The 16,285-nt window shown below is 41.5% G+C and overlaps 1 protein-coding gene across 1 annotated transcript in view; it reads right to left on the bottom strand.

Annotated features, from left to right (window-relative positions):
- COL7A1 (collagen type VII alpha 1 chain) overlaps window positions 1-16,285 on the bottom strand; it is a 189,692-nt gene that overhangs the window by 118,440 nt on the left and 54,967 nt on the right. The window contains exons 9-18 of the mRNA XM_056528127.1: window positions 13,475-13,604; window positions 13,045-13,167; window positions 10,342-10,491; window positions 10,031-10,150; window positions 4,336-4,482; window positions 4,028-4,144; window positions 3,793-3,945; window positions 3,517-3,639; window positions 2,306-2,452; window positions 1,912-2,037 (exon numbers count right to left, since the gene is read on the bottom strand). Coding sequence (XP_056384102.1) covers window positions 1,912-2,037; window positions 2,306-2,452; window positions 3,517-3,639; window positions 3,793-3,945; window positions 4,028-4,144; window positions 4,336-4,482; window positions 10,031-10,150; window positions 10,342-10,491; window positions 13,045-13,167; window positions 13,475-13,604 — 1,336 coding nt within the window. The remainder of the gene's footprint in view (window positions 1-1,911; window positions 2,038-2,305; window positions 2,453-3,516; window positions 3,640-3,792; window positions 3,946-4,027; window positions 4,145-4,335; window positions 4,483-10,030; window positions 10,151-10,341; window positions 10,492-13,044; window positions 13,168-13,474; window positions 13,605-16,285) is intronic.

Below are 16,285 nucleotides of genomic sequence, written 5' to 3'. Positions count from 1 at the left end.
GCTTTTGGCCTCTAATGTAAAATTCCTGAAACTGTGGGACACGTGGAGAACCTTTTGATCTTACTGATCTACAAATATGTGATTTCCTTTAGGTAAATGAAAACTTAACCCTTTCCTGCCTCCTCCCTTCTCCCTCCCCCTCCCCATCTCCACATCCCTACCGTAGCCCTGAGTTTTACTTCATTTGCTTTATATTTGTTTGTTATGCTTTCATTTTACTGATCTGTGTAATTTACTTTCAATTGACTGCACAGTATATATACATATACTACCTGAGTACCCGGCGTTGCCCGGTTTTTCGTTCCTAATCCTTGTTGGTAGGAAAATAGACAAAGGAGGAAGCTTTTGACTTCATATCCCGTCCTCATATATTGTTGTCATATCCCAACCTCCTATCCCGACCTCCTATCCCGTCCTCCTATCTCGTCCTCCTTTCCCGTCCTCCTTTCCCGTCCTCCTTTCCCGTCCTCCTATCCCGTCCTCCTATCCCGTCCTCCTATCCTGTCCATCTATCCTGTCCTCCTATCCCGACCTCCACTCCCGACCTCCTATCCAGACCTCCTATCCCGTCCTCCTATCCCGTCCTCCTATCCCGTCCTCCTATCCCAACCTCCTATCCCGGTCCTCCTATCCCGACCTCCAATCCCGACCTCCTATCCCGACCTCCTATCTCGACCTCCTATCCTGACCCGTAATGTGTGTACCAGTTATTGAAATATCTCCAGCCGTACGGAAGTTATGTGGGAACATACATTTCCCATTGATTTGCATGGGACTTTAAACAAAAACCCCGACCCTCACAAATGGGGGTAGTTAAGGGTTAAATTAACTATCCTATATTTTAAGTGGACATATAAGTAACATGTGACCAAGTATTATCGAAATATCTCAAGCCGTTTGGAAGTTATGCAGAAACATATATTTCTCACTGACTTGTATGGGACTTTAAACATAAACCCCGCCCCTGGCAAATGGTAAGGGTTAAATCACCTATCCTATGTTTGTTGTTGACATATAAGTAATATGTGTGCCAAGTTTCATGTTAATATCTTTAGCCGTTTGGACGTGATGCTGTAACATACACACATACATACATACACACACACACATGTTGAGTTGTATATATATATATATATATATATATATATATTTTTTTTTTTTTTTTGTTAATTACTAAATAAAAAGAGATTTAGAAAAAATAAAAATAACGGTCTCTGAGGATAGATGCTGCTTTTGAATCTGTTTGGAGCGTATGAGCTAATTGCCAAAGACTACCAGGGTCATGTGTACCAGGATTGACTACTAGGTGGATCTAGTTTAGTAAAGGTTATCCCTTCTGCTTCAACATTCTTGAGTCACAGTGACTTGATTTCAACTGGACTTCTAAGGGTCTTCTGGTTACCACCAGCCAGGACATGGTTAGTTGGAAAGTGCTCCAAGGGATATTGGCTGACCAACAACTGTGCAGCCCATCTTCTCACATTTGTAGTGACTCTTGGGGTCTATCTGTCTACTACAGCCCCACGTGATATCTGTGACTTTTCTGCTTGTATGGGGCTACAAGTGTAGGACTACAATTGTTAATGCATGGTAATGTTGTTGAGTCAAGGTATGGTTGTAGCTAGTTGTAGTGTTGTTCAGTTCCTGTGTAGTGATATAATTTACATTTACTCAATTTACACGATTAATAAAGATCAACAGTAAATAATCCTTTTATTATTTATCATTGATCTTCTACTTCATTAACACTGGACAGTTACTTTTATGGTCATTCAAAAGTGATCAAATCATGATGATAACTCACCAATATAAATGGTCCTTTAATGTGGGATGTTTAGTCCAAGTGTCTAGGACAGTGTGAGCTGTAAACACTGTTCAGCTTCTGTGATGAAAGATTTGAGTAGGACTTACCCTCTGAATTTCTGATAAAGATCCTGTATTCAGTCACCCTGGGCACGCCGTTCCATGCCAAACGAATACGTCCTCGTCTTGCATCCAGAACACGGAGGTTTGTGATGGAACCAAGTCCCACTGTTTCTGTAATTGCAAAAAATTGTACTACATTTGTAAACAATCACAGGATCCTTGGATTTTAACCAGATATGGAAGTTCCTAAGATGGCTTATTTTGGTTCCTTACAAGGGTAAAAAGTGTGAGCTGACGACTACTAATGGCAGCCAATACAGTGCTTTCCACAGATCCTGACCCTATAAATGTATCTAGAGCCCTTTTGTGTTCTTCCTTTCACCAGTCTACCGTCAGTCTATTTCTGGAATTCTATTCATGAATCAATTTGACAAATTACCTGTCCGGACGGTGAGGGAAACAGGGGAGCCCTCCCGTCTCCCTATAAGTGCTGATATCAGGACATAGTAAGTTATGTCTTCTTGGAGATCATCAATGTCAATCGTGTTTTGGTTGCCAGGCACATTTCTTGTTCTTTCAAAGGATCCTGTGTGCAGATTTAAAAATTTTATTTAATCATCATTAAACAGCATTGTTTTGTCTAAATAGGTTTATAATTCTGTGCTGATCAATTTCTCAATATACACTACCTTTAAAGCAGTCAGAGCTCCATTTTCTGATACAGAGCTCCAAGTCCCCATGCACAGACATAGTTTAATGATACAAATCTGCAGCTGTCACTAGGGGGAGCTTTAAAATCTACTGCCTATTGTTACATAGTCAGGGCCTGTTCTGCCTATGGGCAAAATAGTCAGTCGCCTAGAGTGCCCTCTTGATGGGGGCACCGCTCTGCCTCCTGCAAGAAAGTTAGTAACCAGGCAGCATCTGAAGTACCCGCCGCTCTTCCGAAGCACCCGCCCAGCCAGAACCACAGTTGCATGAGGAGGTTTGTTACAGTGAGTCGCTCGAGTAGTAAGATGGGGCATGTCAAGGGGCGGAGCCAATGGGCAGGGTCAATGGGGACAATATTAGCTTTCATCTAGGGTGGCAAAATCCTTGCACCAGCCCTGTACACAGTGGCCCTGATTTACTATTGTGAACATGACTTTTGTCAGGTTGTGCGCCAGAATGCCGTGCATTGCACCACATATTCTGTCTGCACTGACAATTCTAGACTGATAAACTGAAGAAGGAACGTGTTCTCCCAATCTTATCTATTTACTATTGAATTCACACATATGGCTGAAAATTCCATCCAAGAAAATCTGGTTAGAACTTTCCCGTCCTGTATGCAAGTCTGAAACAAAATGTCACACTAATAAAAACCCAACACTCCTGTAAATTGGGGCCCTTGAATGTAATAATAAACCAGTGTATGGTAAACTCTTTATCCTCCACTTTTAATTGTATTACATAACCCATACCTATTTAGTTTTTTGTATCAGAAAAATGGATATGACTGCAATATATTAAGAAATTACTCAAAATATCAATTGGATCTTTAAATGCATGATGAGAAAAGGGAGAGATTAACTTTAAGGCATTTGTTTAGAGTTTATATAAATGTGAGATACAGTATTCTTTTTACTACGCCTATTTTAGGGAACTTACCATCAGCATTGCGAATCACAACCTTGTATTCTGTAGCCCCAACTAATCCATTCCAGGACAACCGTATCCGCTTGCCGGTGGCCTCTATGAGCTTCAAGTTTGTGATTGTACCAATGGTACTTCCTTTCAAGGTAAAAATAGCAATGTTTTAGTAATTTAACTAGTAGAGTATCCCAAAATTGGAGAACAGAAGGCCCATATATTGTTCTTGCATTGGTCCCTCTTTAGCCTTTGTCCACCCATAGAATGGATGGATAGTATAAGGACTCTGCTCACCTGTTTCAGAAGTTGTTGCAGGCGTTGCTATTTCTTTGCCATCGTACAGGGTGAATAGAGTGATACGATATTCTGTTCCAGGCCTGAGACCGGTGATGTCATACTTGTTGACAGATGTTGGTAAGTTTACAACTTGCTGACCTTTTGTACCAGCTATAAAAAAATCACACAGTTGGAATCAATAACCTGTTTGCTTCTTTAGAACCTTTGTCTAACTCAGCAGTTATGTAGCTACCTCTAGCCCGTCTCCACTCCAGTCTGTAACCTGTCGCTTCAGGGATGAAATTCCACGTCACCTGGATAGAGGTTGGACTGTCAGCAAACGTTCTCAGCACCTGTACAATTCCAGATTCTAGAAGAGAAGGATAATATATGACAGTAGTTTGGAATTGTGGAGCATAAGTTACCGTTTCATTTAGATTGCATATGCATACATTATATTAAGAGCACAATTTCCAAATAGGTCACCAGGACATAAGAAACAGCTAGGCTAGCACAATTCTTTTTAGGTTTTATTTATCATCTTTTACTTGTATTTTCTACCTGTTTTAACTCTGGTAGACACAGCTGGTCCTTCTAAGGCTCCAAAAAGCGGGCTGACAGATACAGTGTATTCAGTGCTAGCCACGAGATTCCGGATACCATAAGAATTAATGGTTGGGCCCACATCAAAATCTTTAGTGTCTTCTCCTGGAAGAAAAAATAAACATTTGTTAAATCTCTGAAAATTTGTTTGTCATCTGTATCAGCAAAGACGGTCACATAATGCAGGTCTGTGGGCCTGTCTCAGTCCATCCCCGCTAATTCTTGATGTATAGAGGATGCTTGCATCAAACAGGGTAGATCAACACAGTGCTGGACACAACCAGGGAGTGTGATCTTTAAAGACTTTTGTAACCCAGAATGCAACGCGTTTCACAGCACAGCTGGCTGCTTCATCATGCCTGATCACACTCTTTCAAGATCACCCTGTTTGAAGCAAGCACCCTCTATACATCGTTGGTTACTCTGGTGGAAAGGCTGCAGGATCTATCCAAGCTTTTTCCATGGGGTACACAACCTACTGGGGTATGCGCAATCTTTGTTGTTTGCCTCCCTATAAATAATTATCCTGAAAATACTACGCTATGGAGTGCTCTGTTTTTATGTTTTAAATTTGTGTGATTGATCGAGGTCTGAACACTTCAACGCCAAACCTTTTGAATTTTGACTTGTCAGAAGTTTATTTTAATGACAGGTACACATTAACATTGTATAATGAAAGTCAGCAATTTTATTTACTTTGTGTTTCATTTTTCATTATTTTCAAGACCTCAGTTTGCTGTCAGTAAATAAACACAATTGTGGTGTCCCGGTACAGGACATGGTCCTGTACCCTTCCTAAGTTCCCTCAGGAAGAGTCCCGGCAGTCAATAGGGCTCTCCTGCAGGGGTCAACCCTTGCTCACCTTCTATAAATGCATTGTAAATGTATTGTACATATTGTTCTTTGTATACAAAGTTGTACAAATGTATAGGACCTTCCTGGGTCATGTGATCTACTGTTATGTGATGTACCCAGAGTTCCCTGGGTACAGGACCTACAGGCTTTGCAACCAATGTGCTTTAGTCCAGCCCCCCTAGTATATAAGGGGCTGTAGTCTCTAAATTCACTCTCTTATCTCCTGGATCCAAAGCAAGCACAATCTCAGCATATACTACTAAATTCATCTCATCTAGGCCAAAGCCTAAGGAACCTGCAGCCACTTCAAAATGTGAGTTATTAAGCTCTATCTACAATTCTAGTGACTACTACTCAACTCAAGTATACAATTAGTAGCACAGTGGCCTGCATAAATCCCAATACTACAAGTCCCAGCAAGTCTGCGAGGTATCCTGCATCCCTGTTGCCTCTAGAGAAACTGCATAACTGTAAAGACTGTTCCATAAGAAGTTTAAGTAAAAGTTCTAGTTATTTGCACAATTCCTGCTGTGGACATTCCTTTATTGGCTGCCGTTTCTGGTTGGTTGTCAGCAGGGCCTTTTACAGAAAACAACCAAATCCTGGCGTCATGACTAATCAGGGGTTAATAACACCTTACCCCACAGGGTTGATACCACCAGACCCTGCTACACAATTGCAATACCCCGGCACCACACAATCATGTTTGCATTCATAGAACTAGCCCTTTTTTATACAGCAGTATAATGTTTTATAGAACACACCTCCGGTCTCCGCATGTGTTTATCCTGTTTTTGCTACTAATAAAGAAAAAGACACAAGACTGGTGAATGTGGCTTTTTTACTCCTTTGAATATATTTGTTGTGGACTAAACTATTAAAGTTTAACCACGAATATTTTGTGGCTGATTGGCACAAACACACCTGTGGGTGGGAAGCGTTAATACGCCAATATCGAACACCTAAACTAGAGTTGTGCCAGATTAACTTCTGTAATATGCTTTTACAAAGTTGATAAAGCCTCTATGACTAGTTGTCCATTTGTGAGATTGGAGAAGGATTCCTTGCACAAATGCCTCTTACCACTCATTGAAAAAAGGGGTACAGCCACACTGGACCCCCACATTCCAGGAGTCCTATAGCAGCTGCATGGTCTGCCTCTATGGTACATAGAAATATTGTCCACAAAAAGACAATGTGGTCCATCTAGTCTGCCCTTATAATGTTTCCTTTTTATTTTTATATTAGATAGATAGTATAACCTTTTCCCTTGGTGAACTCAAACATTATAGAATCTTTTAAATACAGGAATAAGTAAAAGTTTATTGGTTGGCATTCATGAGGTGGTATAGTGACACAAATGATGAATTCAGGGAATTTTTGTCCTAATGCAAAAGGTGTACTAGGGCCTTCAACCATCACTTTTCTTTTATACTAATGTTCTCTTTAATGACAGTAGAGACTATGGGGAGCTAGGTGCAACTACAGGCACTGAACCCCTATATTTATCGCACCGCTTATACACACTTATTATTAGGTAATGTGAAATAACCCAATTCAAGTGAATGAAACTAAACTGTAATACTTGATACAGCTTATGGTTGAGAGTACTGCTATTTCTGGGGGGAAAATTATTATTTTTTTCTACTCTAAGACAAGCTCCTTAAAAGGGTACTCCGCCCCTAGACATTTTAGCCCCTATCCAAACGATAGGGGATAAGATGTCTGATCGTGGGGTCCCCAGCGGCAGGATCTCTGCTGCGGCACCCCAGACATCCAGTGTACAGAGCAAACTTCACTCCGTGCCGGATGGCTGTCGATGCAGGGCGAAGGCTCGTGACGTCACAGTCACACTTCACTCATGACGTCACGGCCATGCCCCCTCAATGCAAGTCTATGGGAGTCACGTCATAGACTTGCATTGAGGGGGCGCAGCCGTGACGTCACGAACCTCCGGCGCGACACCCAATGCTCTAAACGAACGCCGGGTGCAGCAGGGATATAAGGGGATTGTTACGCCGAGTGCTCTTGGTCCCTGCTCCTCCCCGGAGCGCTCGCGGCGTTTTCCTCTCTGCAGCGCCCCGGTCAGACCCGCTGACTGGGAGCGCTGCACTGTCTCTGCCGGCGGGGATGCGATACGCGTAGCGGGAAGCGCCCGCCCGCGGGTCGCATCCCAATCCACTCACCTGTCCCGTTCCCCGGCTGTCACGTCCCACATAACCTCATGGCGTACCTCAATTAGTGGTGCACTGGCCCTTTAAATCTCAGAGAGCCGGCGCCCGCGTGCCCTAGAGAGGGGGGCCGCGCGCGCCGGCTCTCCGAGATTTAATGGGCCAGTGCATCACTAATTGGTGCCTGGCCCAATCTGTGCCAATCACTTCCAGTGTTATAAAAACCCACTTCCCCTTCCTGTCCCTGCCGGATCTTGTTGCCTTAGTGCCCTGAGAAAGCGTTTAGTGTGTTACCAAGCCTGTGTACCCAGACCTTCTGCTGTTGCCCCTGACTACGACTGCCTTGACCTTCTGCTACGTCCGACCTTGCTCTTGCCTTGTCCCTGTGTACCGCGCCTGTCTCAGCTGTCAGCTGGGGTTGAGTCGCTATCGGGTGGAAAGACCTGGGGGTTACCTGCCGCTGCAAGTCCATCCCGCTTTGCGGCGGGCTCTGGGGAAAACCAGTAACCCCTTAGATTCTGTTCCCCTGGTACGGCCCACGCCATCACTCCACTGACACAGAGGATCCACCTCCAGTGTCCTCGCTGCATACCAGTCCGGATCCTGACAGGGATAAGATGTCTAGGGGCGGAGTACCCCTTTAAGTTATTATAGGCTATGTATTATTTTCACCAAGGATAAGGGTCTGTTATCTCTATATTACAAGGATTTGTAATAATGCATAATATGGGCTAAGTGTGACTATTCTTGTAGTAGAGGTACGCCATGAGGTTATGTGAGGACGACAAGTGCTATGTTCTTTCATGTTGTTCTCTGTGTTACTATTCTGTAAAACTGCCTTTGAATGGCTTCCAATAATTCCTTCCAACTAGGTAACTCCCTATGTTGGCCCTGTGAGCCAAGAAGACAATAGCTGGCAAGAGTGTGGGCTCTGGGAGGTACATGCCTTTACCCCACTCCTTTCATAGGCTCCATGCACATTCTGGCCTCTTATTATTAGGTGGTGAGGGTTATGAATTTATGATAAGGAAACAAGTAGATTACTTTTAATTAATCTGTAACAACTGACTGATCAGAGCAGAAACTTAGTAAAGGATGTCTTCCAAGACTCCTTGTAAGGGTCCTGGCCATTGACAACCATAATGCAATATTATTACTTGTTTTTCTAACTGCTTTTTTTTATATAGATTTTTCATATTATGATAACAAAAGAACAGCAAAAAAAAAAAAAAAAGGAGAGCTAGCCCACCGCAACACAAGAATTGACAGAGCGTTAGTCAAAATGGTAGACATGACAGGAAAAATATTAGTTTTTTCTAGTAGAACCATAAGAAGAAGGCACAAAGTTACTGATTAGAGCCACATAATGAAACATATTCTTTTTTAATAATCTATTTCTGTGTCATTTTATTTTATTTTTTTTAAATTTTTTTTGTACATTATTATGGGGACAGCCAACTTGCCTGGGCTGTTTTGAATAGCTTTTGGAGATATGCTTTAAAGCAGGAACCATGGATATAGACAGCAATAGACAGGACCTGTCGCTTTCACATGATTTGGAAACAATAATGGGCATTCTCTGTGACATTTTCAAAGGTCATTTTACAGGGAGGGACACTGATCTGTGAGCAATAGATATGGGGGAGATTGATCGAAACATGTTAAAGGAAGAGTGGTGCAGCTGCCCATTGCAAATAATGTAATAGATTTTTAGTTTTTTTAAATGCCTCTGAAACATGAAAGTGATCTGATTGTTGCTATGGGGAACTGCACTACCCTTCCTCTACACAGGTTGTGCTCATTCTCCTTTATTGTGGGTACCTCTGTTATCTATATATTCATGTCACCAACTGTGCCGCTCTGTAGCAATGGCGACCAGCCCAGCTGATGGTGGGGCTGATTAGCCTATCGGCAAGCTGGCCCAATCATGGCTTCCTGAGCGGCAGCAGATTTAAACAGGTCTTCTCTTCTGAGCCTTACACACGTTTAGAATATCTGGATCTCCTGTATTCTGACTCTCTACTTGTTGTCCCTATACTTTGCCTTGCCCCCTGATTTTCCCTCTGACTTTCCCTCCTGGACTTTGACCTCTGGCTTGCTACTGATTTACCACCTGACATGCCTAGTTGGTTCTGACCTGGTTGGTTTTACCATTCTAACTCACCCAAGCTTAGGTGCTCTACACTTAGGTAGGATCAGTTGGGGGCCACTACTTAGGGACGATAATCTAGGTAGGTTGTGAGAGTGGTGCAGGGGGATTATAATGCTGCACTTCCCTTTTCACTAATATTATACACACCTTTATTCTCTTATTAGCAATCCTTTTCATGTATTTAAATACCCAGCTCGGGGTAGAATGTGTTGGCAGCCCCATGACATTAACACCCAATGCACAAGCTCTTACAGCACCCCTTAGCTGGTATTACAGAGTCTTAATAAAGGCATCCCTAATATATACATCCATATGCCTTCATATACAAATTTCAGAATAGTTAGTATCTCTAGATGTGATAAAGAGCAGGGGATGTATTGCTGCATAGCTTCGCATATTTTCTGTGTAGAACTTTGGGAAAGCTTAGAGTCACCCATGTGAAAGGCATGTACCACATTTTACAGATTTCCTATACCTGTCTGAGACACCCAGGAGATACGGTAACCTGTAGCTCCTCGAACCCCCCTCCATGTTGCTGTCATGCTTTGGGAGGTTACATCTTGGATGTTCAGGTCAGTAACTCCTTCTATACGCTCTGTGAATGACAATAGAGATAATGTAATTTTAATCTATCCTTATGGGGAACAATATTAATGCATAGAATTAATTCTTTTTTACAGCTATAATAACTTATGCCGCTCCATATGATATTTATATTTAGGCCATCTGTGGTTTCCACCTTCAGCAGTCACTGTTAATATGTCCAAAGCAATATCTCATACTTACGTGTTCGGCCAGTAATTGTGACCGGGGTACCAGTCTGTCGCTGGTATTGTGGATAGAGCACAAGAATATATTCTGTATCTGGTCTAAGGTCACCAAGGGTGTCAGACAATGCGCTTCCACTCAGGGTCTTTTCTCCTGTCCTTCCATCTCCTGGAAATCAACAAAGGGATATTACAAAAACTTGTCATCTCAATAATATGATAATAATACATCATCTCACATTGACTAATGAGACTATGCATTTCTATCAGCCTAGGGCAGATAATTCACTAATATCTGGAGATACAGAACAGGGCGTGGACCAGAGGTGACCCAGGACTACAAGCATGCGAGCATCAGAAGCAGACATGTACAGGTATGTACTAGGATGAGGCTGGAACTCATCCAGCTGCACAGAAACTTTAGAAATCCCAAAAATTCCAAAGAGTCCAAACACAGTTATAGGAGGACTGTCTGGTTTAGACATGATAAGATCAGCTTACTGACAGAGGATCCTTACTTTGACCTCACTGCTACAAATAACCAGGCAATGGGTGGATGAAGAACAACAACTGCTGCTCCAAACACAAAATAACGAGGGTGTCAGTACTCTATTCCATTGCTTAGAACAGTGGTCACCTCAACTGAAAAACCACAGGTTGTAGGCCACAAGCTTAGAAGATTTTAATCGCACCCGGGCACTGGTGTCTGAGGGGCCCTAGAGTCTCACCACTACATAAGAAGAAACCTTTATTATAAATGGCACATGGTAGATGGGGTCACTTCTTACAGATTTTGAATTGGGGCCCAGGAGCAACAAGTTACACCTCTGATCTACACACTTTTTATAATTAATGCATGACAAGTCCTCTTAAATTCCTCTTAAACCTGTACAGTGGGGATCAAAAGTTTGGGCACCCCAGGTAAAAAATTTTTATTAATGTGTTAAAGGAAGCCATGGAAAGATCTCCAAAAGGCATCAAATTACAGATTAGACATTCTTGTAATATGTCAACAAAAGTTAGATTTTATTTCCATCATTTACACTTTCAAAATAACAGAAAACAAAAAAAATGGCGTCTGCAAAAGTTTGGGCACCGTGCAGAGTTAATATCTTGTACTGCCCCCTTTGGTAAGTATCACAGCTTGTAAATGCTTTTTAGCCAGCCAAGAGTCTTTCAATTCTTGTTTGAGGTATCTTTGCCCATTCTTCCTTACAAAAGTCTTCCAGTTCTTTGAGATTTCTGGGCTGTCTGTCACGCACTGCTCTTTTAAGGTCTATCCATAGATTTTCAATTATGTTGAGGTCAGGAGATTGTGAAGGCCATGGCAAAACCTTCACTTTACGCCTCTTGATGTAATCCCCCGTGGATTTCGAGGTGTGTTTAGGATCATTATCCATTTGTAGAAGCCATCCTTTCTTTAACTTCAGCTTTTTCACAGATGGCATCAAGTTAGCATCCAAAATTAGCTGAAATTTTATTGAATCCATTTTTCCTTCTACTCGTGAGATGTTCCCTGTGCCACTGGCTGCAATACAACCCCAAAGCATGATTGTTCCACCCCCATGCTTAACAGTTGGACAGAGGTTCTTTTAATGAAATTCTGTTCCCCTTCTTCTCCAAGCGTACCTTTGCTCATTCCGGCCAAAAAGTTCAATTTTAACCTCATCGGTCCACAGAACTTGTTTCCAAAATGCATCAGGCTTGTCTATATGTTCATTTGCAAAGTTCTAATGCTGATTTTTGTGGTGAGGATGTAGAAGAGGTTTTCTTCTGATGCTTTCTTCTGAACCATATTTGTACAAGAATCTCTTTATAGTGGAATATTGTACCACAACTCCAGTGTCTGTCAGATCTTTCTGGAGGGATTGTGCAGTCAAACGTGGGTATTGAATAGTTTATCTCACAATCCTGCAAGCTGTTCTGTCTGATATTTTCTTGGTCTTCCAGATCTTGCTTTAACTTCCACTGTTCCTGATGACTGCCATTTCTTAATTACATTCCGAACAGAGGATATTGACATATGAAAACCTTTTGCTATCTTCTTATAGCCTTCTCCAGCTTTGTGAGTGTCAACTATTTTCAGTTTCAGATTTCTAGACAACTGCTTAGAAGAACCCATGGTACTGATTGTTGGGGCAAGGTCAGATGAGTCTGGGAATTTAAAACCTTTGAGATTGACATCACCTGGTCTTTCCAGATGATGATTGAGAACAATCCATGACACTGGCAGGTCTCAGCTTTGCAAAGGGGGCAGTGCATGCTATAAATTCTGCAAGGTGCCCAAACTTTTGCAGACGCCATTTTTTTGTTTTCTGTTATTTTGAAAGTGTAAATGATGGAAATAAAATCTAACTTTTGTTGACATATTATAAGAATGTCTAATCTGTAATTTGATGCCTTTTGGAGATTTTTCCATCTTTCCTTGGCTTCTTTATGCACATTAATACAAATTTTTACCTGGGGTGCCCAAACTTTTGATCCCCACTGTAGTTTCGTACAGATGCACTTCTTCTGGCCTCACCGAGGCTGGAAGAAGTGCATCTGCACGAAACTACTGGTTGTAGCCTCTGAGCCTCCCGTTATACTCCCTGATCTCCATGCTGGTCTTCACGCGCCGTGGCTCGGACATGCGGTGAGTTGTCGGATCATTCTTTGTTATCGTTTATTTCCTCTTAAAGTAATGTATGCCAGGAGAAGCCTGCTTTCACATTTCACTAACCTCTAGTTGCATAAGTAAGCCTGTATCCTGATGGGGGTTCTCCTCCTGAAACAGTCCATGCCAGTCTGAGAAAGGAGGGGCCGGCCTCTGTGATTCTGAAGTTAGATATGCCAAGAGGACTCACTATAAAATACATAATTTTGGATTACTGAACATGTTTTATAGTTAAAGTTATTTATTTGCATAAGGCTAGGGCTACACTGCAACTTTGATCACGGCATGAACTGATTTTTGTTGGGTTCTGGTTGCAGCAATTTGCGGGTCGCAAAGTCATCCCATTCATTTACATTAGTTGCAATGCAGCATGATTCAGGGAGAATGACCTGACAATCTTTGGCCGTGTGACCTGTGTAGCCCTATACTTTTCAAATCCAGGACTTAAAGCTCAATATAGTAACTTTTTTTCTCTCCATTATAATAAATATCTTACAGGTTTTTTCCCGTCCAGAGACAGACTGTCCAATGCTGTTGGCATATAAAGCGGTCACAGTAACCGAATATTCTGTGCCAGGTCGGAGGCTTTGTAGGAGGGTAGATGTCTGAGCTGAAGTCAGGCTGATCTATGAGCAGAAATAAGAATATTTTGTATTATAATAATATTGTTATATATACACTATGAAGGTTCTCCTACCTGTTGAAATATTTTTATCCCTAGGTGGCAGTAGTGTAGTAGTTATATACTTATATATAGAAAGCAGTATTTTATCAGTTATATTCTCTTAGATGGGAGGCTGTATTACAGAAGTTTAATTCTTTTTCATAGGGAGCAGTATTATAGTAGTTATAGGGAGAGATTTATCAAAACCCTTGTAGAAGAGAAATCTCCCCATAGTATGTGAGGGCAGTAATATAATAGTTTTATTCTTCTACATAAGAGATTAGTATTATAGTAGTTTTATGCTTCTACATATGGGGCAGTATTTAGCAGTTATTTCCTGATCATTCTATGGCATCACAAAACAATTAGGTTTCACCCAATTACAATCAGAAAGAGACAACCTGATTAGCAGGAAAAACAATTATGCAAGTCCTGATCCTATAAAGTGTCACAAAGGAAAAGAACCAACATATTTTTTTTCACCCAGTTTCTTGGTGAGACAAGTTCTCACCATGGACGTAAGGGAAAATAAGGTATATTTAGGGATTGCCCCCTAATGTCTGACATCGTACCTCTGGTTTAATTATTTTGCAGACCTCACCTGTTGCTCCAAGCATTCATACTGGACATCCTCTTCTCCCTTGCTATACCTTGTATACACAAGTAAGCTTTCATTGATGCTTGCCCTGTTTAGCGCTGCATACATATGCTGTTTGGCTGGGGGGAAGCTGGGATTTTCAACACATGCTTATAGTCCCAGCTTAAAGGGGTATTCCACCCCTAGGCATATCAGACACGATCAGACACTTATCCTCTATCCTGTGGATAGAAGAAAAGTGTATGATCGTGGTGGGTCAGACTTTTAGGACCCCATGATCTTCAGAACAGGGCCCTGACTCTAAGAAAGAGTATGTCGGACCCCCTGCGATCTCCAGCAAGGCACCCCAGAAATCCACATGCACAGAGCGATTGCCTCTCCATGCAGAATTACAGGAAACCACAACCCAAAGCTATAGCCGACACGCCCCCTCCATATATTTCTGTGGTAGATATGCAAATGCTGTATCTCCGTCTCTCCTATAGACTTGAATGGAGGGGACATGACGACCTCGGCACAGCCAGTGTTCTGAACATAAATGTTAAGAACAATGTGGTGCCGAGCTGGATAGGGGATAAGATGTCTAGCAACTGAGTACTCCTTTAATGCTAGATATGATGCAGAGTGTCAGGAGGCTTACCTTCTGGTTCCTTTGAACCAATGGTTTGTAACAAGCCTGTGCCCATTGCTTTGCTTACCAAGGTACGTTAGGCTGTGGAATTCTTATACCCCTGATGATCACTATTTCTTCTGGCTTACAAACCTCTTTTCTGTGTTCCGATTTTTTGTTTTCTCTCTCTCCCTCTCTCTCTTCTGACCTAGATGTCTGCCTTACATAGAAATAGAGGAGTATAAAGTCTAATCATAGACTGGGAAGTGTCAGGTTGTTCGACCTTCTAAATTCTGCATAGACTCTTTGTTATCTGGAAACTCTTCTGTACAAAATTAAACCATGAGCTTTCTTTCACAATTTAGCCCTTTAAGGACGCAGCTCATTTTCACCTTAAGGACGCAGGCCTTTTTTGCAAATCTGACCACTGTCATTTTAAGCATTAATAACTCTGGGATGCTTTTACCTTTCATTCTGATTCCGAGATAGTTTTTTCCTGACATATTCTACTTTATGTTAGTGGTAAAATTTTGTTGATGCTTGCATCATTTCTTGGTGAAAAATTCCAAAATTTTATGAAAAATTTGAAAATTTCGCTTTTTTTTTTACTTTGAAACTCTCTGCTTATAAGCAAAATGGATATCCGAAATAAATTATATATTGATTCACATATACAATATGTCTACTTTATGATTGCATCATAAAGTTGACATGTTTTTACTTTTGGAAGACATCAGAGGGCTTCAAAGTTCAGCAGCAATTTTCAAATTTTTCACAAAATTTTCAAATTCTGAATTTTTCAGGGACCAGTTCAGTTTTGAAGTGGATTTGAGGAGCCTTCATATTAGAAATACCCCACAAATGACCCCATTATAAAAATTGCACCCCTCAAAGTATTCAAAATGATATTCATTAAGTGTGTTAACCCTTTAGGTGTTTCACAGGAATAGCAGCAAAGTGAAGGAGAAAATTCAAAATCTTCATTTTTTACACTCGCATGTTCTTGTAGACCCAGTTTGTGAATTTTTACAAGGGGTAAAAGGAGAAAAATCTTCCAAAATTTGTAACCCAATTTCTCTCGAGTAAGGAAATACCTCATATGTATATGTGAAATGTTCGGCGGGTGCACTAGAGGGCTCAGAAGGGAAGAAGCGACAATAGGATTTTGGAGAGTGAGTTTTTCTGAAATGGTTTTTGGGTGGCATGTCACATTTAAGAAGCCCCTATGTGCCAGAACAGCAAGTAAACCCCCACATGGCATACTATTTTGGAAACTACACCCCTCAAGGAACGTAAGAAGGGGTCCAGTGAGCCTTAACACCCCACAGGTGTTTGACGGCTTTTAGTTAAAGTTGGATGTGTAAATGAATTTTTATTTTTTTCTCACTAAAATGCTGTTTTTTCCCAAATTTTACATTTCTACAAGGGGTAATAG

This window comes from Hyla sarda, chromosome 6 (assembly GCF_029499605.1).
Source record: "Hyla sarda isolate aHylSar1 chromosome 6, aHylSar1.hap1, whole genome shotgun sequence".
In the NCBI taxonomy this organism is placed as follows: domain Eukaryota; kingdom Metazoa; phylum Chordata; class Amphibia; order Anura; family Hylidae; genus Hyla; species Hyla sarda.
This window is presented reverse-complemented; position numbering and strand designations above follow the sequence as displayed.